We start from the raw sequence: 16,687 nt of genomic DNA on the forward strand, positions 1-16,687 counted from the left end.
CGGGGGCGGTGTCCCACTCAGACTTTGGGAGTGGTGGTTGATGGTTGATCGTCGGGGCGGTTGATGTCCTGCGGGTCATCGTGCACCCACGGGTCGGCATTCGCTTGCCCCTCTGGGACGGTTTGGGCTGCATCCGGGGGACCTGTTAAGACGTGGGTGCCCACATGAGCCCATGACGATGGCCCTGGCTGAGACAGCCCAGCGAGGAGCCCCATTGGTCCTGTCTTTGGAAAAAACATACCGGACCACGCAGATATTGGGTCGTCTAGCTGGGGTGGGCCCGTTGGAGGCCAACCGAAAGTACCTCCTAGACACTGGCCCAGAAGAGGCCCGATTAGGCCCATGTGCGGGTCTGCATCTTGGGGTGGATTCGCCATGAGCCATGGTCGGCCGATCGTGGGAAAAGAAACCGCACTCGGCCCACTGTCGGGAACGACGGGCTGAATTGGGCCTGCCGGGTAACGGGATTGGTCAACCTGAAAGTGGAAACAGGGCATTATCGGATCTACTTTTCGAGAAGCTATTGGGAATGCAAGAGATCCTTCTACCACTAACCCCGTCAACTCAATCCCGAGATGGTTGGGTATGGCGGGGACAATCCTTCTTGGTTAAAGACGCATATTTGAAGATTCGGACGGAGCGGGGGGCGACTCGACAACCAACAAGACATGCCACATGCTGATAACGCAAAAAATTCCCCTCAAGGTGAGGATCTTCAGCTGGTTGTTGAGCCATAGAGAGCTGGTCACACAGATTTTCTGTCGGAGGTGGCCCCCAACAGACTCCACCAAATGTCCTATGTGCACAAGAGAAGAAGACGAAGACTGCTCCTATTTGTTTTTCACATGTCAATTTGTTCAGGGAATATGGGCATCACAACAGTGCCCAGGGGTGGATATCTCCTGGGATAGAGGGAAGCTCAGACTCGCGGAGCACTCAACAAATCTCATGTTTAAGAAGTAGTAGTCTTTTTCTATTAGTTAGTTGCGTATTACGAAGTAAATGAGTTGAGTAGGCTTGCGCTAGTTGTTTGCTATAAGAGTCCTCAACCACACTCGGAGACCCAGGAGCAGACTGGAGTGGGGGAAACTGCTAGCGACATTATGGGCACTGTACGGGAACGAGGTGGTGTTTAAGGGGAGGACAGCTTCGATGGACAATGTCATCCACGACATTCAGGCGCTAGTGTCATGGTGGGCTGGAGGGAGCTGAAAGGTAGACCCTTTTTTGGGTCTGGATGGTATATGGTCTGTACATGACTTCCATTTTAATGGTATCAGGTAGTCCACCGGCTTCGGGTGGTCTTCCACATTTTGTTCAATATATATATATATATATATATATCATTAGGGAAGTGAAAGTAACCAAGCACAGGAGAATCAGCGTTGATTTTTCCCGTTATCTATTTCTTTGAATAGCTCAATTCAGGAGGGTTTTCCTCGATGAAATAAAACATTCAAGTGCAACATGCACACTGTGTCAGGATGAAGTTGCTTTAAGCTGAAAAACTGCAAAGCTCAGAATGAAGTTGGTTTTTATTCATAATTAATCAATTAAAACATGGTTATATTGATGCTAACACTCTACAGAAAGCTTCTCCAGGCAGACAGGCCAAGTATTTCACCTTTTAACAACTTCTAGTCTTTCTATGAACTGTCGATCTGATAATACATTTTTAGGTTTCCCAGGAGCAATACCACCTACTCCTGGTGCTCCTGCAAATGCTGGAGAATCACAAATGTGTTAGATCACATTCCAAGAAATGACAGAAAAAACATCTCCAGCTTTTTTTGGTTTGATAAACAGAAGATCTTTAAGATGCACATATCCATATGTTTTTGTCCTGTGTATCTGATAATTCATTATAAAGCATTTGGCGTGGACCTACATGGGGAGACCAAACAAAAAGGTTTGACTACCTGGGAATGAGTGAAAACGCCTGATATAAAAAGCAAACGGGAGGTAACTAAGGGAAGCATCAGGTAATTCTCAAATTTGTTGCTGAGGCGATGTCAGCCTAGAACATGGAGATCGTCCTGCTCCTGAGGAGGGCAAGATCTATCCAAAATTCCTCTCCATTTTTTCTCTCTCAAATTCATACTCTACCTCTCCCTTGCCTTACTTGGATATTTTCTGTAGCCTTACTCAATGATCAGACATTGTTATGAAATCTCCCTTGAAGATCTTTTCATCCAACTTGGGATTTCTCTGGATTTTCTTCAATTTTCCCAAAGAGATCATATCAGGATCCCACATTTAAGTATTGCATCAATTAAGCAATTACACCCAAAGTTGCAGCCAGGTAAGGTTTGTTTGTTTTCTGTAATCGCTCTTTTAAGAATCCATTAAACTTATGAAAAAAATGAAGGGAACCATGTGGGCTGCCGCCATCGCAGTTCAATTCAATGGTGATGCCCACATTAAAGATGATGCAATCATAGAAACTTCACAAAAAAGTTTCAAAAAAAAAAATTAGATACTTCACAAAGTCAATGAGAAAAACTAAAAGTTATGCGATCAAACTAAATGTGTAACAGAGATGATTCCAAGCCCTGAAAACCTACCAGTGTTAGATCTCAATCTGGTGAACATGCAATGCAACAAAGGATTTCCCATATCTCATCTAAGATACATGTTACTAACCTCTTCCCTTAAGACCACTTAATTCGTCCGTAAATAAATGTATATGCATGGTGCGCACATGAAATGAGGATGAACATAGCTACATTTGAAGAAAGTTTTATGATTAACTAGGATACATTAACTAACAGTTCATGATACTTCATAAAAAAAGAGGTAATCACTTCTCCGTGGAAGCTTCTGATTGACATTCAACACTTTGAGGTTAGGCTTGCCCTCAACACCCATTTATGTTGATATTATTCCAACAAGGAAAATTTTCAAATAACTGTAGAATGCTGAACATCCCTATCATGGTATAAGAATGCCCACATCTGAGTGGGAATAGCACAGAAAAAAGCAAAATAAAATCCTTAAAGGAGTGTACAGATAAAAGGAAAGCTATCATAGTGACAATGTGAAATCTACTGATGAAAAAACGAGGTTCAAGGCATACAGATACATTTTTCAGATATGAACATGGAAAATGATGGATAACTAAGAGATGTAACAGTTGAATCATAATAAGTAACAGAATTAAATTTTACACTAGAAAAACAAGGGTTGACCTTAAAATGAAGACCTCATTATCAGTACTTTTAGGCGGATATTTCCATATATGTCTGGGATACATAAAGTTTTGGATGAGGGATTTCTGCTCTTGATGGTGTCTGCTGTAGTGGCTTTGTTTTTTATAAGAAGAGAGAGGAGAGACAGGAGATAGAGCAGTGCTGCAATGTCCATTCCTTTCCCCCGGGAGTTGGGCAAATGGGAGAAGGTAATCATCCCAACTCAAGTTTCAACTGTGGATTCCCCAACCTCAAATAGGAATACAGTGCACAGATAAAACTACAACAGACAGCAATACATCTCATAGGAAATTCGCAAAGAGAGAAAACTCATTAGGTCACCATCAAATCACTCTCTGCTAGCTTTAAATGCAAGAAGCACTCTTTTTCCAAGGTCATACCAACCTTCAACAGGGTTGGATATGAAATTTAAATAAAGTTTGCCCACAAACTTTGGAATTCCTCATGAGATGGCTCTCCAGATTTCTCAACCAAAAGTGTGATACTTGTGACTACGAGACAAAAAACAAACTGAGATACAAGATCACTTATTAGGAAGGATAAATACTTACAGTCAACAGATGCAGGTTGCACAGGCGTCAACCTACAGAAATCAGGAAACAGTCTAAAAAATATTTCAAGATAAAAACAAAATTGAAATGAAACAAAAATACAGAAGTCTAGGGTAAAAATAAATAAATAATTTCAGCAAGAAATTTCTTTCTACGATAACAAAACTTTGAGAAAATGTCTTCTGTTAAATTCCTTTTTTTGAAAAAAATGGGGAAGAAGACCAGAGAACAGTGAACAACCTGATGCTATTAAAAATAGAAGAATTCCATATTCCATGGCACACTGTTACTACAAACGAGCAACAGAAATCCTAGAATCGTTGACAAAAACGCTCATGTAAAGGAAAATAATATGCGTGCTTCCCGGAAGACTCTGAACAATCACAATGTATCAAATTCACAGTGTATTTGAAAGGGAAAAGATAACAGAAGAATCGGTGGAGTGGAGGGATGCTGGATCTGTTGTCTGCTCCTCTGGATCCGAGATCGCAATACCGAGCTCCAGCCTTCTGGTGGTACCAACTTCTTTTCTCGCACCCATCTTTCTTCGAAGTGCCCTCTTCATAAATGGTCTAGAGTTCGTTGGCCAACTCTGTTTGACTGCCACATGACAGCTTGACTGAATAGGCTTCTTCTCATGCTTTCTCTGATATGCGTGTGGAAGGTTCATATCACACACTTGAAAATTCATAAGCTAAAAAGCATCCTGGACATAGAGACCAACCATTTATTACTGTAGTTCTTTTTTGAAGTAAATAAGGAAGACTATCTGAAAACTGGAGATCAACTTGACGCCCCTGTATACCACCTCATTGTGGTGCAGCCAGATTAACCATAGCACCGCAAGAAGCCTCCCCCAGTCCAGCTTGCTCCTGTATCTGCTGTCGTTGATAACGACCCAGAATGCCTCATCGGGCGAGATTTCCACCCCTGAAATCTGCTGTGACATCCACACTCCTTGGGAAAACTGACATGTGAAGAAAAGGTGAGCACAATCTTCATCGCCCGTTGATCACATAGGGCATTTTGCTGATGCTGTCCTGACCAGTCATTTTTTGAAGGCTCATGTCATCACTCGCCGCCGCCTCACAACCAGCTGAAGATCTGTACGTCGAGAGGGACTCTTTGTTTTCACAGCATGACTCATGCGGCGCTGATCACTGAGTTTTCCAGAGCTCCACCTCTGATCTTCATGTAGGCATCCCTTATCAAAACTAATGTCCCACGCAACAACCAGCAATCTCTTGACTCACTGGAAGGGCTAAGATGAATAATGAAATGTTGCATACCAACCAACTCCTCAAACCATTGGTCCGACAAAGCTCTGGCCAAGAGAGGTTCCATGCTCCATTCCATCATTCTCAGACCATGGCCTCTGAGTTCCCCGCCAGAGACAACATCCTGGAGAACGCCGCCTTTAGAATAGCCTTGTTCAACCAATTATCCATCCAGAATCAAACACCGTAACCCTCCCAAAGCAGGGGAAAACTGGTCTCATACTATGCCAGAATTGAGACTCTCCGCGAACTCTAATTGAGCACCTTTCCCAATCAAGCTCTGAGCCATATCTGACTTCAGACCTTCAAAACCAAATCCTTCTCAGCTCTCTCAATCCTTTCCACCAATTTGGTCAACAAAGCCAATTAAAGGAAATTATACTAACCAGAAAGCTCATTGGATCAGAAGTTGCAACACCAAGTCTTCCAAGTTGAAATTGGAAATCATACTAATGAAGGAAAGCCTAGTTGTCCAGACCCAAGAAAACTATTCCGGCTCTAGGCTATCCATGCAATGCAAAATGGTAGCTGAACTCTTATCTGCTCTATGTAGATTTCTTCTTTTGCATTTTTCTCATCCTTGTCAATCCAAAAAAACCCTTAATATTCCAATATGGTCATTATTAGGGACAGCCCTATGACTATCAAGGCATGTACTTAAAAAAGCAAGATGTCTAATAAAGTAGGTTCTTTTTTCTCTCAATCACAAAGGGCAGTCCCAACCCCTTTGGAGAACTAGCAAACTCTTCATGATCCAAAATTTTATTCATATTGAAATATCATTCAACCTCTGACGTAAGAAGGGACTTTCTCAATGGACTTTCTCCATGAAACTCAGTGTGAGACACAAATCATTTATCTTCGTGCTCAGCTTTCAATAATCCACTATCTGCCGTCATAGAGTTTGAACAAGTGGAATGTATAGAAAAAATTTTCCAATCATGTGAAAGCCCACTAATGTAAGAAGGGTCCATAGCATACTAACATAACTCATAAAGGACACATAACAAGTGAGCCACTAATAACACTAGACCACTTACATAAATCAGATAACAACTAAGAAACACTAAAGGATTCATAACTGATCCTCAACAGTTTTCCTTATTCTGCACTCCTATATTGGTCTTCATTTGAGGCTTTTTTTAACATGAAAAGGGATGATCGCCCGACAAGTTTGTGACCCTGCCATTACAACCTTACAGGCCAGTCTAGGTCTATCCAAACATTTTCAAATCCTCTCTCCATCCACAAGCCAAGGACACCAGATCGCTATAAAGTCCCTCATACTCATGGATAGCCCCTTCAGTGGAAGCTCTCATTCCCCTGAACAGCACCTCCTTCCTATGCAACTATATGGCCCAAAGTATCACCAGTACCCACCCCAAATTTGCACCTCATTCCTATCCAACTCATTCCTCTACTTCTTTCATTTATCCCTGCAACTCTGGATTGAGCCCCAAAAAGGTTTTTCCAAATTCACATCTACCGCTCATCTCTTGGCAGGCCTAAGTTGTGAGGGCAAAAGGGCTCTTAAAAAATAGTTGTTGGAAGTCCTCTTCCCCTCTTGAGCATAACACACATGCCGACAATGTATCCGGGCATAGCCTTTTATGAACTTCATTTGAGACTCGAAAAGGAACCTCCCAAAGCTAGGATGAAATATATAAATAACTTTTGATCTGATACTAAAAGATGCTGATGGAGATGTGTGCTAGCAGAGATGCATGTGGGAAGTCCAGTGAGTGATGCAAAATATTTAAGGGAGGAACGCACCATTGGGTGGTCAGCATGATTCAAAGGCTCCACCACCAAAGATGCTGACCTTTTATCCGGCTCCAAAGTGGCTCAAATATGATCATTATCTAAGAAATCCTGGCACCGTTACTGTTTGTCTTGGCAGTGGATGATGTTAAAGACATACCAAGTACTTACCAAAGCAAAAGAAGGGGAGGAGCCGAGTCACGTGTCAGCCTGGACTGTGGATGTCCAACAGCATGAAGGGGGGAAACCTAAAGGTGGAATAAAAAGGAATCTCGATAGAACGGAATGCGCCTTTTTTGAATCAGTTACAAGGGAGATTCTCTCGTCGACGGAGGGAGCCGATTCAGCTCTCATCATTCCTGCAAAGGGGAGGCGCCGATCAGGATTCTCCTACGCGTACTACCGCCTATCTTAGTTTTTTTTCCTTTGTACTCTGCAAACTCCAATTCTCTCTTGCTTTATCTACATTCATGTTCGAGTTCTATCAACACTATTGCTGTTACGCAACATTCTCTCTACGATTTTGGTTGTTTCTATACCGTGATCTTTTACAATTGAAGAGAGTTTATTTGCCGGATATTCAGACCGTAGCACGCTCATGCAGTCTTAACAGATGCACGCACAGTTTGTACTAAGCAAGAATACGCAAAGGGCCTGCTGCGAGGCAATGAATTATCCGAGCAAACAAATGAATTCCCCTGCTCCAGTATGCTGATGACACCACCTTCTTGATTGAAGGCTCAGTGAGGGAAGCAAGAAATTTATCCATATTAATTGATATTTTTGCAGATTTCTCGAGACTTCAAATAAACAGGAGCAAATCAGCTTTTACGTGCAACAGGATATCGCCAAAAGAGGAGGCACAGTGTACGGGGATTTTAAGAACATCGATCGGGCGACTTCCAATGAGATATTTGGGCCTACACTGAAGAAGGGGAGGTTAACAAAAGCAGATTGGCAACTGGTCATTGAGAAGGTGTCAAGAAAAAGTACTATCAAGAGGGGATGTTTGGTGCTACTGAGGTTAGTCTCATCATCCATTCCGATTTTCTACCTCTCAATTTTCGAGATGCCTATGCGAATCACGACGAGAATAGAAGGCATGATGAGATGCTTCCAATGGAGAGGATCTGGGCCAGAACAAAGAGGGGAACTTGCGATGGTGGTATGGGATAAAGTATGTCGCCCCATAAAGGCGGTAGGTCTGGGGGTGCTACACATGCAGAATATGAAGACGGCACTAATAACCAAATGGATGGAGAGAATTGTGAATCAACGAGAGGATCTCATCATCAATTTATTGCAAGACATCTATGGTAGGGGACTGGATTAGGACAGAAGGGCAGATCCGCATCATGAAGCACCACCGTTCCGGAAAGGAGTCAGACAGGTTTTCTAAGAGTGCAAGGTTTTTTCCGGCCAAGTTAGGCGGCTGGGTGACATTTCAATACTGGAGAGATGACTAGTCACCACGGGTCAACTTTAATGAGACACTCCCCCCACCGTACGCACTTTCTCAGGATCAAAATGCCCATGTGCATGACTGCTCAGATGGCGCTTGGAACCCAGTCATACAGAGGGCGTTATCAGACCAGCGTGTGTCTGAGTTCATGGATACACAGCAATCCATACTCCAGTTACAACTAGAACATGGGGAACATGACAGCTGGATGTGGACAAATGGCCCCTTCTCTGTCCAAAAGGCTTATGCGATGATCCTTGAGGGGCAAGAGGAAGACAGGGCATTGGTCAGGACATGCAAGATCATATGGGGACAAAAACTCCCATTGAAGGCGAGGTTTTTTGGGTGGCTGCTAGCACAAAAAAGACTAATGACAAGAGTCTTTCGCAAAAGGCTGATACGATCCTACTCGGAACATATCCTGTAACACACTTGTAATTCAACAATCCGAATGGAAAAAGTTCAAGCTGATATGACTGATAGCAGATAGGAGAGGGAAGGGGGAGGGGGAACGGAGATTTCCCGGTGTTGAGAAAAGGAGAAACGGGAAAGGTTGGGCAGGGGGCTGTCAGCTCAGCGTCGAGGAGGGCATGTCGACCTACGAACCACAAGAGAGAGGTGAGGGAAACCTGGAAAGGGAGGTAGGAGAGCGAAGTGAGACCTTACTTGTGATTGCCTGCCTCTTGTCATATCGGTGCCTCTCCTTAAGTAGGGAAAAGGGCGTCGTGGGCCGGTGCTAGCTTGTCGGGCCCGTGACCGGTCTGCTTACGGACATAGACCTTCAGGTAGATCATATCAAAGGTTATACTCAGATACTCTGTCGCAATGCATGCAATGCTTGAATGGTGAAGAAGATTTCAACCATCTTTTGTTTGAATGCTCCTTTGCTCGCACGGTTTGTGCCAGCCAGATACTCTAAGAGGTGAAGGTGGCATGTGAAATGGCTTTCTGGGACTCGGCACAGAATTGCGAGGGAAGAAGAAACAAAGAATAGGTGGCCAAGCACTAGCGGTCTTGTGGACCGTCTGGTTGCACAGAAACGAAGCGTTGTTCAGAGGAAAAACGGCTTCTATAGAGGGAGCTATATATGAAGCAGAAGAACATAAGGCTAGCATGGGGAGGAGAAGAGAGATTTTGAAGATGATTGAAAGAAGGGTGAAGGGCCTGTAAGATTCATTTGGGAGGTTCACTGATTCGTCGGGTGTTCATCCCTTGTTATATTTCAAAACAAATCATTTAAGAAATTCTGATCTCCAATGATTTCTTAAACTATTCTTGAAATTATTCTTATCACCATTTGTGTTGATCACCTTTGATGCTTCTCACAGTTTGGATTTTGATAGAGATGTTGTCAATCTCTATCTTGGAAGGATATTAGAAGGGAAGACGGGATGATGGAAAGAAAAGACAGAAAGTGACAATGGGAGGATCTCCCTTTGCCAAATGGGGCCAACTTAACAAATTTGACCAATGATGAATGACCAGAATAACCCTCACAGGGGTTGAGGATCTAATCAAATTCCTGCACCAATATGAGGAGGCATGCTGGATGGAGCACATTGTGATGCCCCTGATACACTTTGTAGTACATGATTTCTAATTAAGTGCATCCCAAAGACAGCTCAAGCAATTAATGGAGAGCATGGATGAAAAAAGTCAGCAATAAGATCAGCAAGATGAAAGTGGAGCATGATTCATGTGTGACGAGTCAAAAAAACAGTAATCACCTTAAATTAAGGAGACTCAGATCATTATGACATCAGCACTAATATATCAGAGGAGGTTGGGAGCATTTTTAAAGCACTAAACATTCAAGAGTATTGACAAGATCAAACAACATGCCAGCTTTAACCTCGTACATTGTAGCCCCATCCTTTTGTCTTTAGTCCTGCTGCACAATCTCTGAGCTCATAATGATGTATTTAATTCACCATCGTGGAGGGAGTGTTTGTAATTGTTAAGATCCTCAATCGTGAATCTCCTTGAAGAGGCTTCTGCCAATAATCTCCAATGAAACTATTATTCAATAGAAATAATTCAAGCGAATCTGCATCTCCGAGGAACAGGAAGAAAAAAGGGAATCAACAATGAGTGGACACAAGATGCAAAATCAGCATTCAGTAGAAGAAGGAATGTGGCAAGAGAATATGTATCAGATCCTTTTTTTTGAAACAATATGTATCAGATCTTATAAGTGGAAGTCAGAGGAGAGGTCGAATCAACACTTCCGAAGTATCTCCTTGTCCGGCCGAAGTCCACTCTATGGTTCTTGAATTTCAGAAATCAATGGCCCTTCTGTCGAACTTTAATTGTAGTAAGTGCATCAAGCCCATCTTTATTCCAACTAACATGTGTGATTAGCTTTGCCTCTTCTTAGAGCTATGGTAAGTCCTTAAGGGTACCTTATCAGTAATCGGGAGTTTGTCATCATGTTTTGACAGGAAATTTTTTTTTTTTTTTTAAATAAATAAAAGGCAGTCACCCGACGAGTCGGTAACCACCCGAGAAGTACATGGGCCCTAGAGCCCATGTGATACATGCTTAACCACTCCTCTCTCTATTCCCCCCTCGCGAGAACCATGCTGCAATGAGGTTGTCGACCTCATGGGTGAGTCCGTCCAGTGAGGCCTGCCTCCCCCTGAAAACCACATCGTTTTATGTAGCCATATTCCCTAGAGCACCGTCAGTGCGCGGCCCCTTTCCTCTTTTCATCTATTTCCATTTATTTGCATGGATTCCCAAAAGGCCTCAGCTGATGTCGTATTGATTCCCAGATGTGTTTGAGTAGCCCAAGTTGATCGTGCAAAAAGGCATGCAAAGAACAGATGGTCACAGTCCTCTTCTCCTTGCGTGGAAAAGATACAAATCGTCGGGTTCAACCGTTTCAGGAAGGCGCGAGTCACCAGTCTCTTGCGGTACTGTAACCACCCGAAGATCTTTACCTTTAGGGGGCTTTTAGGCGCCATATAGCTCCGCACCTCAATATTGTCGTTTGGTCCTCAATCCCTTGGCAGATCCTTGTCTAGACTTCTTTGACTGAAAATGGGGCATTATTCCAAACCCAACCGTCCTTTGCTTCTAAACATGGTCGAATGGGGTGCAAGGCATGCTGCAAGTCCATGAATTCAGCGACCCATTGATCTGACAAAGCGCCGTCAATTACCGGGTTCCAAATGTTGTCCCAACATTCGCCCACTGTGGCCTCATGATTTTGGACGAGCGCAAATAACCACGGACATGTATCACAAAGGGGGCCACATGGTGCACATTTTTCTGCCCAGAAGAGAAATATGGCGCCGCCTCCTAGCATAACTGTGTAAAACTCATGAACTTGGAGAAAATTAGGCGAAGGCCTTGCAAGAAAGGTGGCACCCCTCTGATTGGGGTTGTTTTATCCTCCCAATTCAAACCCCAACCGTAGCTATCCAGCAACATCTGGATGACGAGGTCCTCACTAGGTTGCACAAGCCTTGTCACCCATTTAGTTAGTAATGACGTGTTCATACTTGGTAAGTGCAAGACTCCTAGCCCTCCTTGACTGGTGGGTTTGCAGACCGTGTCCCACACCACCAGTGCCAAACTCCGTTTTTGGTCTGATTCTGCGCCTTTCCAGAAGAATCGTCTCATCAGGCTTTCTAATCTTTTGACTAATGCCAACTGGCATTTTGAAAGTGGAGAAGTAGAAGATGGGGATTGCTGACAGTACTGACTTTAGAAGAACCAACCGGTCCCCTCCTAGACAGAACCTTTGCTTTCCAACCTTCCAGACGTCTTCCAACTTTCTCTATCACCAGTTGCCAGTCCACTTTCGACAACCTCCCATTGGTCAATGGCAAGCCCAAATATCGCATAGGAAAACTGCCGATTGATGTACCTAGCGCCCCAGCGCACTGCGTCTCCTCCTCCTGAGATAGCCCACTGCTCACAAAAGCTGACTTGGCTCGATTGATTTGCAGACCCGAGAAATCTGCGAACAAGTTGAGTACTGTGGAAAGATTTTTTGCTTCTTCCTCTCCGCCTTCTATAAAAAAGGTGGTGTCGTCTTCATACTACGATAGCGGTATCCCCTCTGGAAAGCTAGGTGTTTGGTATCCCCTTAGGAGGCCATGTGCGCAAGCTAGATTCGTACATGTGGCGAGTGTGTCCGCTGCTAACACGAATAGTAGAGGTGCAAGAGGGCATCCTTGTTTCACCCTCCTTTGTGGTTATATGCACCCGCCTTCTGGCCTTCCGTTCGCCAACACTGAAAAGGAATGTGATGTAATGCATCTTTTCACCCACATGATCCATTCAGTAGGGAAGCCCCTCCATCCCATTGATGCCCAAAGAAAGCCCCAATCTAGTGTGTCGTAAGCCTTAGCAAAATCAACCTTCCACATGAACCCTTTGGTTCCATGCCTTTTCCATGTCGTTAATATCTCTCCTGCTGTGACTGCGCTATCGACCAGTAAGCGACCTGGTATGAATGCTGATTGGGACGGTCCAACGAGATCCCCAATCACCTCTCTCAGCCTGTTCGCCAGAATCTTTTCAACATTTAAGTATATGGAGTTGGACAGGGTGATTGGCCTGAAGTCCTCAATTCTTTCCACACCAATCTGCTTTGGGAGTAAGAACAAATATGCCTTGTTTAATTTTTCCGTACTACTTGACCCTTGTCGAAACTCGTCTAGCGTGGCCATCACATCAGATTTCACCGTCTGGGCCTGGCGCCCCTTCACTGTTGAGGCCTAAAATAGCCTCCTTGACTTCTTCTTCTGCAAAAGGCCGAATCAACTCAACTTGGTGTGCGTGTGCTAAAGTCTGAGCTCCCTTTCCACACCACATCCATCGATTGCGTCTACCTTTCTTATAGAGCTCACGAAAACGATCCGCGACTGCACGACCCACTGCTTGTGGATTGTCGTGGACTTGGCCTCCCACTGTTAGTTTCCCAATATAGTTGGACCTGCGCCTCCCATTTGCAACCAGATGAAAAAATCTTGTGTTAGCATCTCCGGCGTGTAGTCACAGCTGTCTGGACCTTGTCTCCAGTCTGTCCCTAGTTTCTTATCTTCCACGGCTACCACCCCTCGCCATTTCCTTCTATCGAGAGCTTCCTCTGCTTCTAAGCACCGTGCATCCTCTAAGTCATCTAGTTGCTTGATTCTACTCAAAGCTTCTTTTCTGGTCTTCTTTCTTTGCATATGTATGCGCTTTCGGAACTCCACAAGATGACGTCGCAGCCCGTGGATTTTCGCGGTTAACGTTTCTGTCACTGATCTGAGTTTGGGCTGTGACCTCCACTTTTTTGTCACCTCGTTTTTGAAACCAGCCTCCTGGAGCCACAATTTGTCTACCTTAAAGTATGTCGGCCTCTTGATCAACTCATTTGCAGTCCACACAATGGGTGAGTGGTCCGATATCGAGCGCGAAAGTGACCTCACGTCTGCTAGTGGGAATCTTTCAATGAGCTCAGCTGAGCATAGAAATTTGTCCAAGCACGACATCCTGTTTTGGCCTGATGTACTTCGCCGTGTATAAATGCAGTTGAGGGCCCCATTTCTTGAAGTGATGACTCCAAAATGAAGGCTTAGAAGGCTTCCGAATCGGCGTCTCTCCCTCCAGCTTCATTTGGCCGATCTCTTGCTTCTCGTATCATGTTAAAGTCTCCACCAAACAACATGGCGCACCCCTGGAGTGTGTTTGCAAGGTCGTGAGCTCCTTCCATAGTTGAATTCGCCGTTGGACATTTACAGGACCATATACCGAGGCTATAACCATCTCGAAATTGTCTTGCGAGCGCTTTAGCTTCACTGCTACAGTAAATTGCCCCTTCCATGCGGCCACTTTTGAAAACCGTGATTCATTCCATGCTATCACCACTCCTCCAGATTGCCCAACCGCATCTATCGCTAGGAACCCCTCAAGGAAGCCTCTTCCCACTACATTCCAGTCCCTTGGTTCACAGCTTTCCACATGGTTTCTTGAAAGCATACCACTGATGCCCCCTATTCTCGCAGGTAGCCCCCCACCACCCTCCATCTACCTTCATCTTGGAGGCCTCGAACGTTCCATGAAATGCATCTCATGATGAACTATCTTTGGCCCCTGTCTTAATCGGTGTCAACCTTAGACCCAGGGTTGACGGTACTCTTTTAGCCCGAGGATTAGTAATACGGTCCTCTTCACTAGCTTTACGCAGCTGGTCAGTCTCTACTTCCTCACTGTTGGTCTCGTTCATGATCTCCTTACCTTTCCCTCGTGTCTCTGTTGACTCCTTCGTCTTTGACAGGAAATTTTAAACCACTTCGATACATTAGTCTACTATGTAACGCAGACAAGCAGTAAGTGAATTATACTTTTCCTTCTGCCCTTGTTATGATCCAGGGCATTCAGTGCTTTCTCATGCTCCTACATAATTTTCTATCTCTGGTTTATATTTACAACAAATCTGATGGATTCTCCAAATCCACGAAGAGAGAACTACAGTCTAGACCCAGCCAGCATCTCACGTAGCCAGCGAGAACATCTATCTAAACCTACGCAACCACAACATACTCTGCATTGCGAAGAAAACTGCATTAACAGAAACTAAAAAGTCAATAAAGCCCATGACTTGCACCCAGATAAAAAATGACAGGTTTTGTCAAGAGAACAACTTGAGCCAGGTCCAATCAGCAATGAGGTGAAAATTTTTGAGAATTAACTATATTTCTTTATAGAACATTGTACCTTGGGTCTGTTGATGCACTTCTACCTTCTTTTGTTCTTGCATTTCTGTTATTCTGCAAATAAGACCAGTATTTGTCATGGATAAATTCCATTCAAACTACAAAATAGAAATTAGAAGTTATGCTGACTCTTAATTTACATGATCAGAATCCCTTTGCCAACCCAAGTCATCCATTAAAAAAATGTACCACATTGCTTTCTGATGGCCATAATATAAGATAACACAACTGTTGACCTAAACAGCCCTAAAATTCAATTAATTCAACTGAAAAGTAACACACACTTAGAAGCTCTTATTTATTTATTTATGAAGAGAAAGTAGTCAGAAGGAAATTCAGAAGCCAAAGATGATAAGGATATTCCATTGACTGGAGGAAGACGATAGAAAATGACAAAAATAGGGATTAGCATCAAATTAAATACCATATGATTGTCCCAGATTTCGCTACCCTTTATATCAAATCCAGGGAACTAGTCTGTAAAATGCAAGTTCTGAACATTAACTGCTTTTTAGCCACTAAGATTGAAAAAAATGAGTTTTTTTTAAATGCATGAGGCGGTCACCCGAACTAATCCATAACCACCCATCAAGTCCATGTTCCGAGCCCTAAGGATCTATTACATCTTTGTTCGTCCTCTTCCCTCTCCACCCCCAATTCGAGGGAACCATGAAGCCATGAGGCCTTCTACCTCATGGGCTAGCCTGTCCGTTGAAGACTTCCCCCCTCTGAAGATCACCTCGTTTCTATGGAGCCATATACCCCAGAGTACTATCAATGCTCGTCCCCCCACTTCTCTTTGTCGGGGACCGATTCTCTGGATGGACTCCTAAAAGGCTCCCTCTGATGACACATTCACCACTAATTGTGCTTGGGTGGCCCAAACCATGCGGGCGAACAGGCATCCGCAAAACAGGTGATTACTATCCTGGTCGCCTCTTGTACACAGCACGCATACTGACGGGGCATCTTATTACATCCTCTTGCAGAAGATACGAGTCACCATCCCCTTTTTGAGCAAGAGTCATCCAAGAATCTTTACCTTATGCAGAACCTTTAGATGCCAGATGACTCAACATGCTTGGGTTGTTACGTGGGCTTCCTCTTTACCTTGGAAAGTCCAAGCATAGGCTTCTCGCACTGAAAAGGGGCTCCCGTCCACTCCCAACCATCTTTTACCTCGGGGTGAGGGCAAATCTGACTCAGAGCTTATTGTATACTCAAGAAATAAGTCGGTTAGTCTTTGGTCCAATAAAGCACCGTCTACCCTCGGGGACCATGTGCTGTCCCAGCACGCTCCCACGGTAGCCTCGGGGCATCCGGCGAGCGCAAATAGACGAGGGAATGCTTGGCGCAAGGGGCCGCGTGGCAATCAATGGTCTACCCAAAATTGTAAAAGAGAACCATCAACAAGTCGGGCTGAGTAGAACTCCCGGATTTTGGAGAAGATTTGTCTAAGGCCTACCCAGAATGCCGACGCCTCCTTTATAGGGGCTGTTTTCTTGTCTCATTTCAAGCCCCGGCCATAACTGTCTCTCAAGATTATGATGGTTAGATCCTCGCATGGTTGCATAATCTGAGTCACCCATTCTGATAATAATGTTGTCTTCATGCTTTGGATATGCAAAACATCTAGGCCGCCCTGTTTGGTGGGCCTGCAAACCGTATCCCACACCACCAGTGTCAGCCCTTGGCTTTGGTCATTTCTAGTGCC

At 44.2% G+C, this 16,687-nt stretch overlaps 1 protein-coding gene across 4 annotated transcripts in view; it reads right to left on the minus strand.

Moving 5' to 3' along the window:
* LOC144704071 (Tetratricopeptide repeat (TPR)-like superfamily protein) overlaps nucleotides 1–16,687 on the minus strand; it is a 78,602-nt gene that overhangs the window by 38,673 nt on the left and 23,242 nt on the right. For 3 of the 4 annotated variants that reach the window (XM_078576301.1, XM_078576302.1, XM_078576299.1), the window contains exons 3-5: nucleotides 14,975–15,027; nucleotides 3,761–3,813; nucleotides 1,625–1,724 (exon numbers count right to left, since the gene is read on the minus strand). In XM_078576301.1, coding sequence (XP_078432427.1) covers nucleotides 1,625–1,724; nucleotides 3,761–3,813; nucleotides 14,975–15,027 — 206 coding nt within the window. The remainder of the gene's footprint in view (nucleotides 1–1,624; nucleotides 1,725–3,760; nucleotides 3,814–14,974; nucleotides 15,028–16,687) is intronic. The other variant, XM_078576300.1, reaches the window with a different exon arrangement.

The sequence above is a fragment of the Wolffia australiana genome, chromosome 6, assembly GCF_029677425.1.
Source record: "Wolffia australiana isolate 7733 chromosome 6, ASM2967742v1".
Lineage (NCBI taxonomy): Eukaryota > Viridiplantae > Streptophyta > Magnoliopsida > Alismatales > Araceae > Wolffia > Wolffia australiana.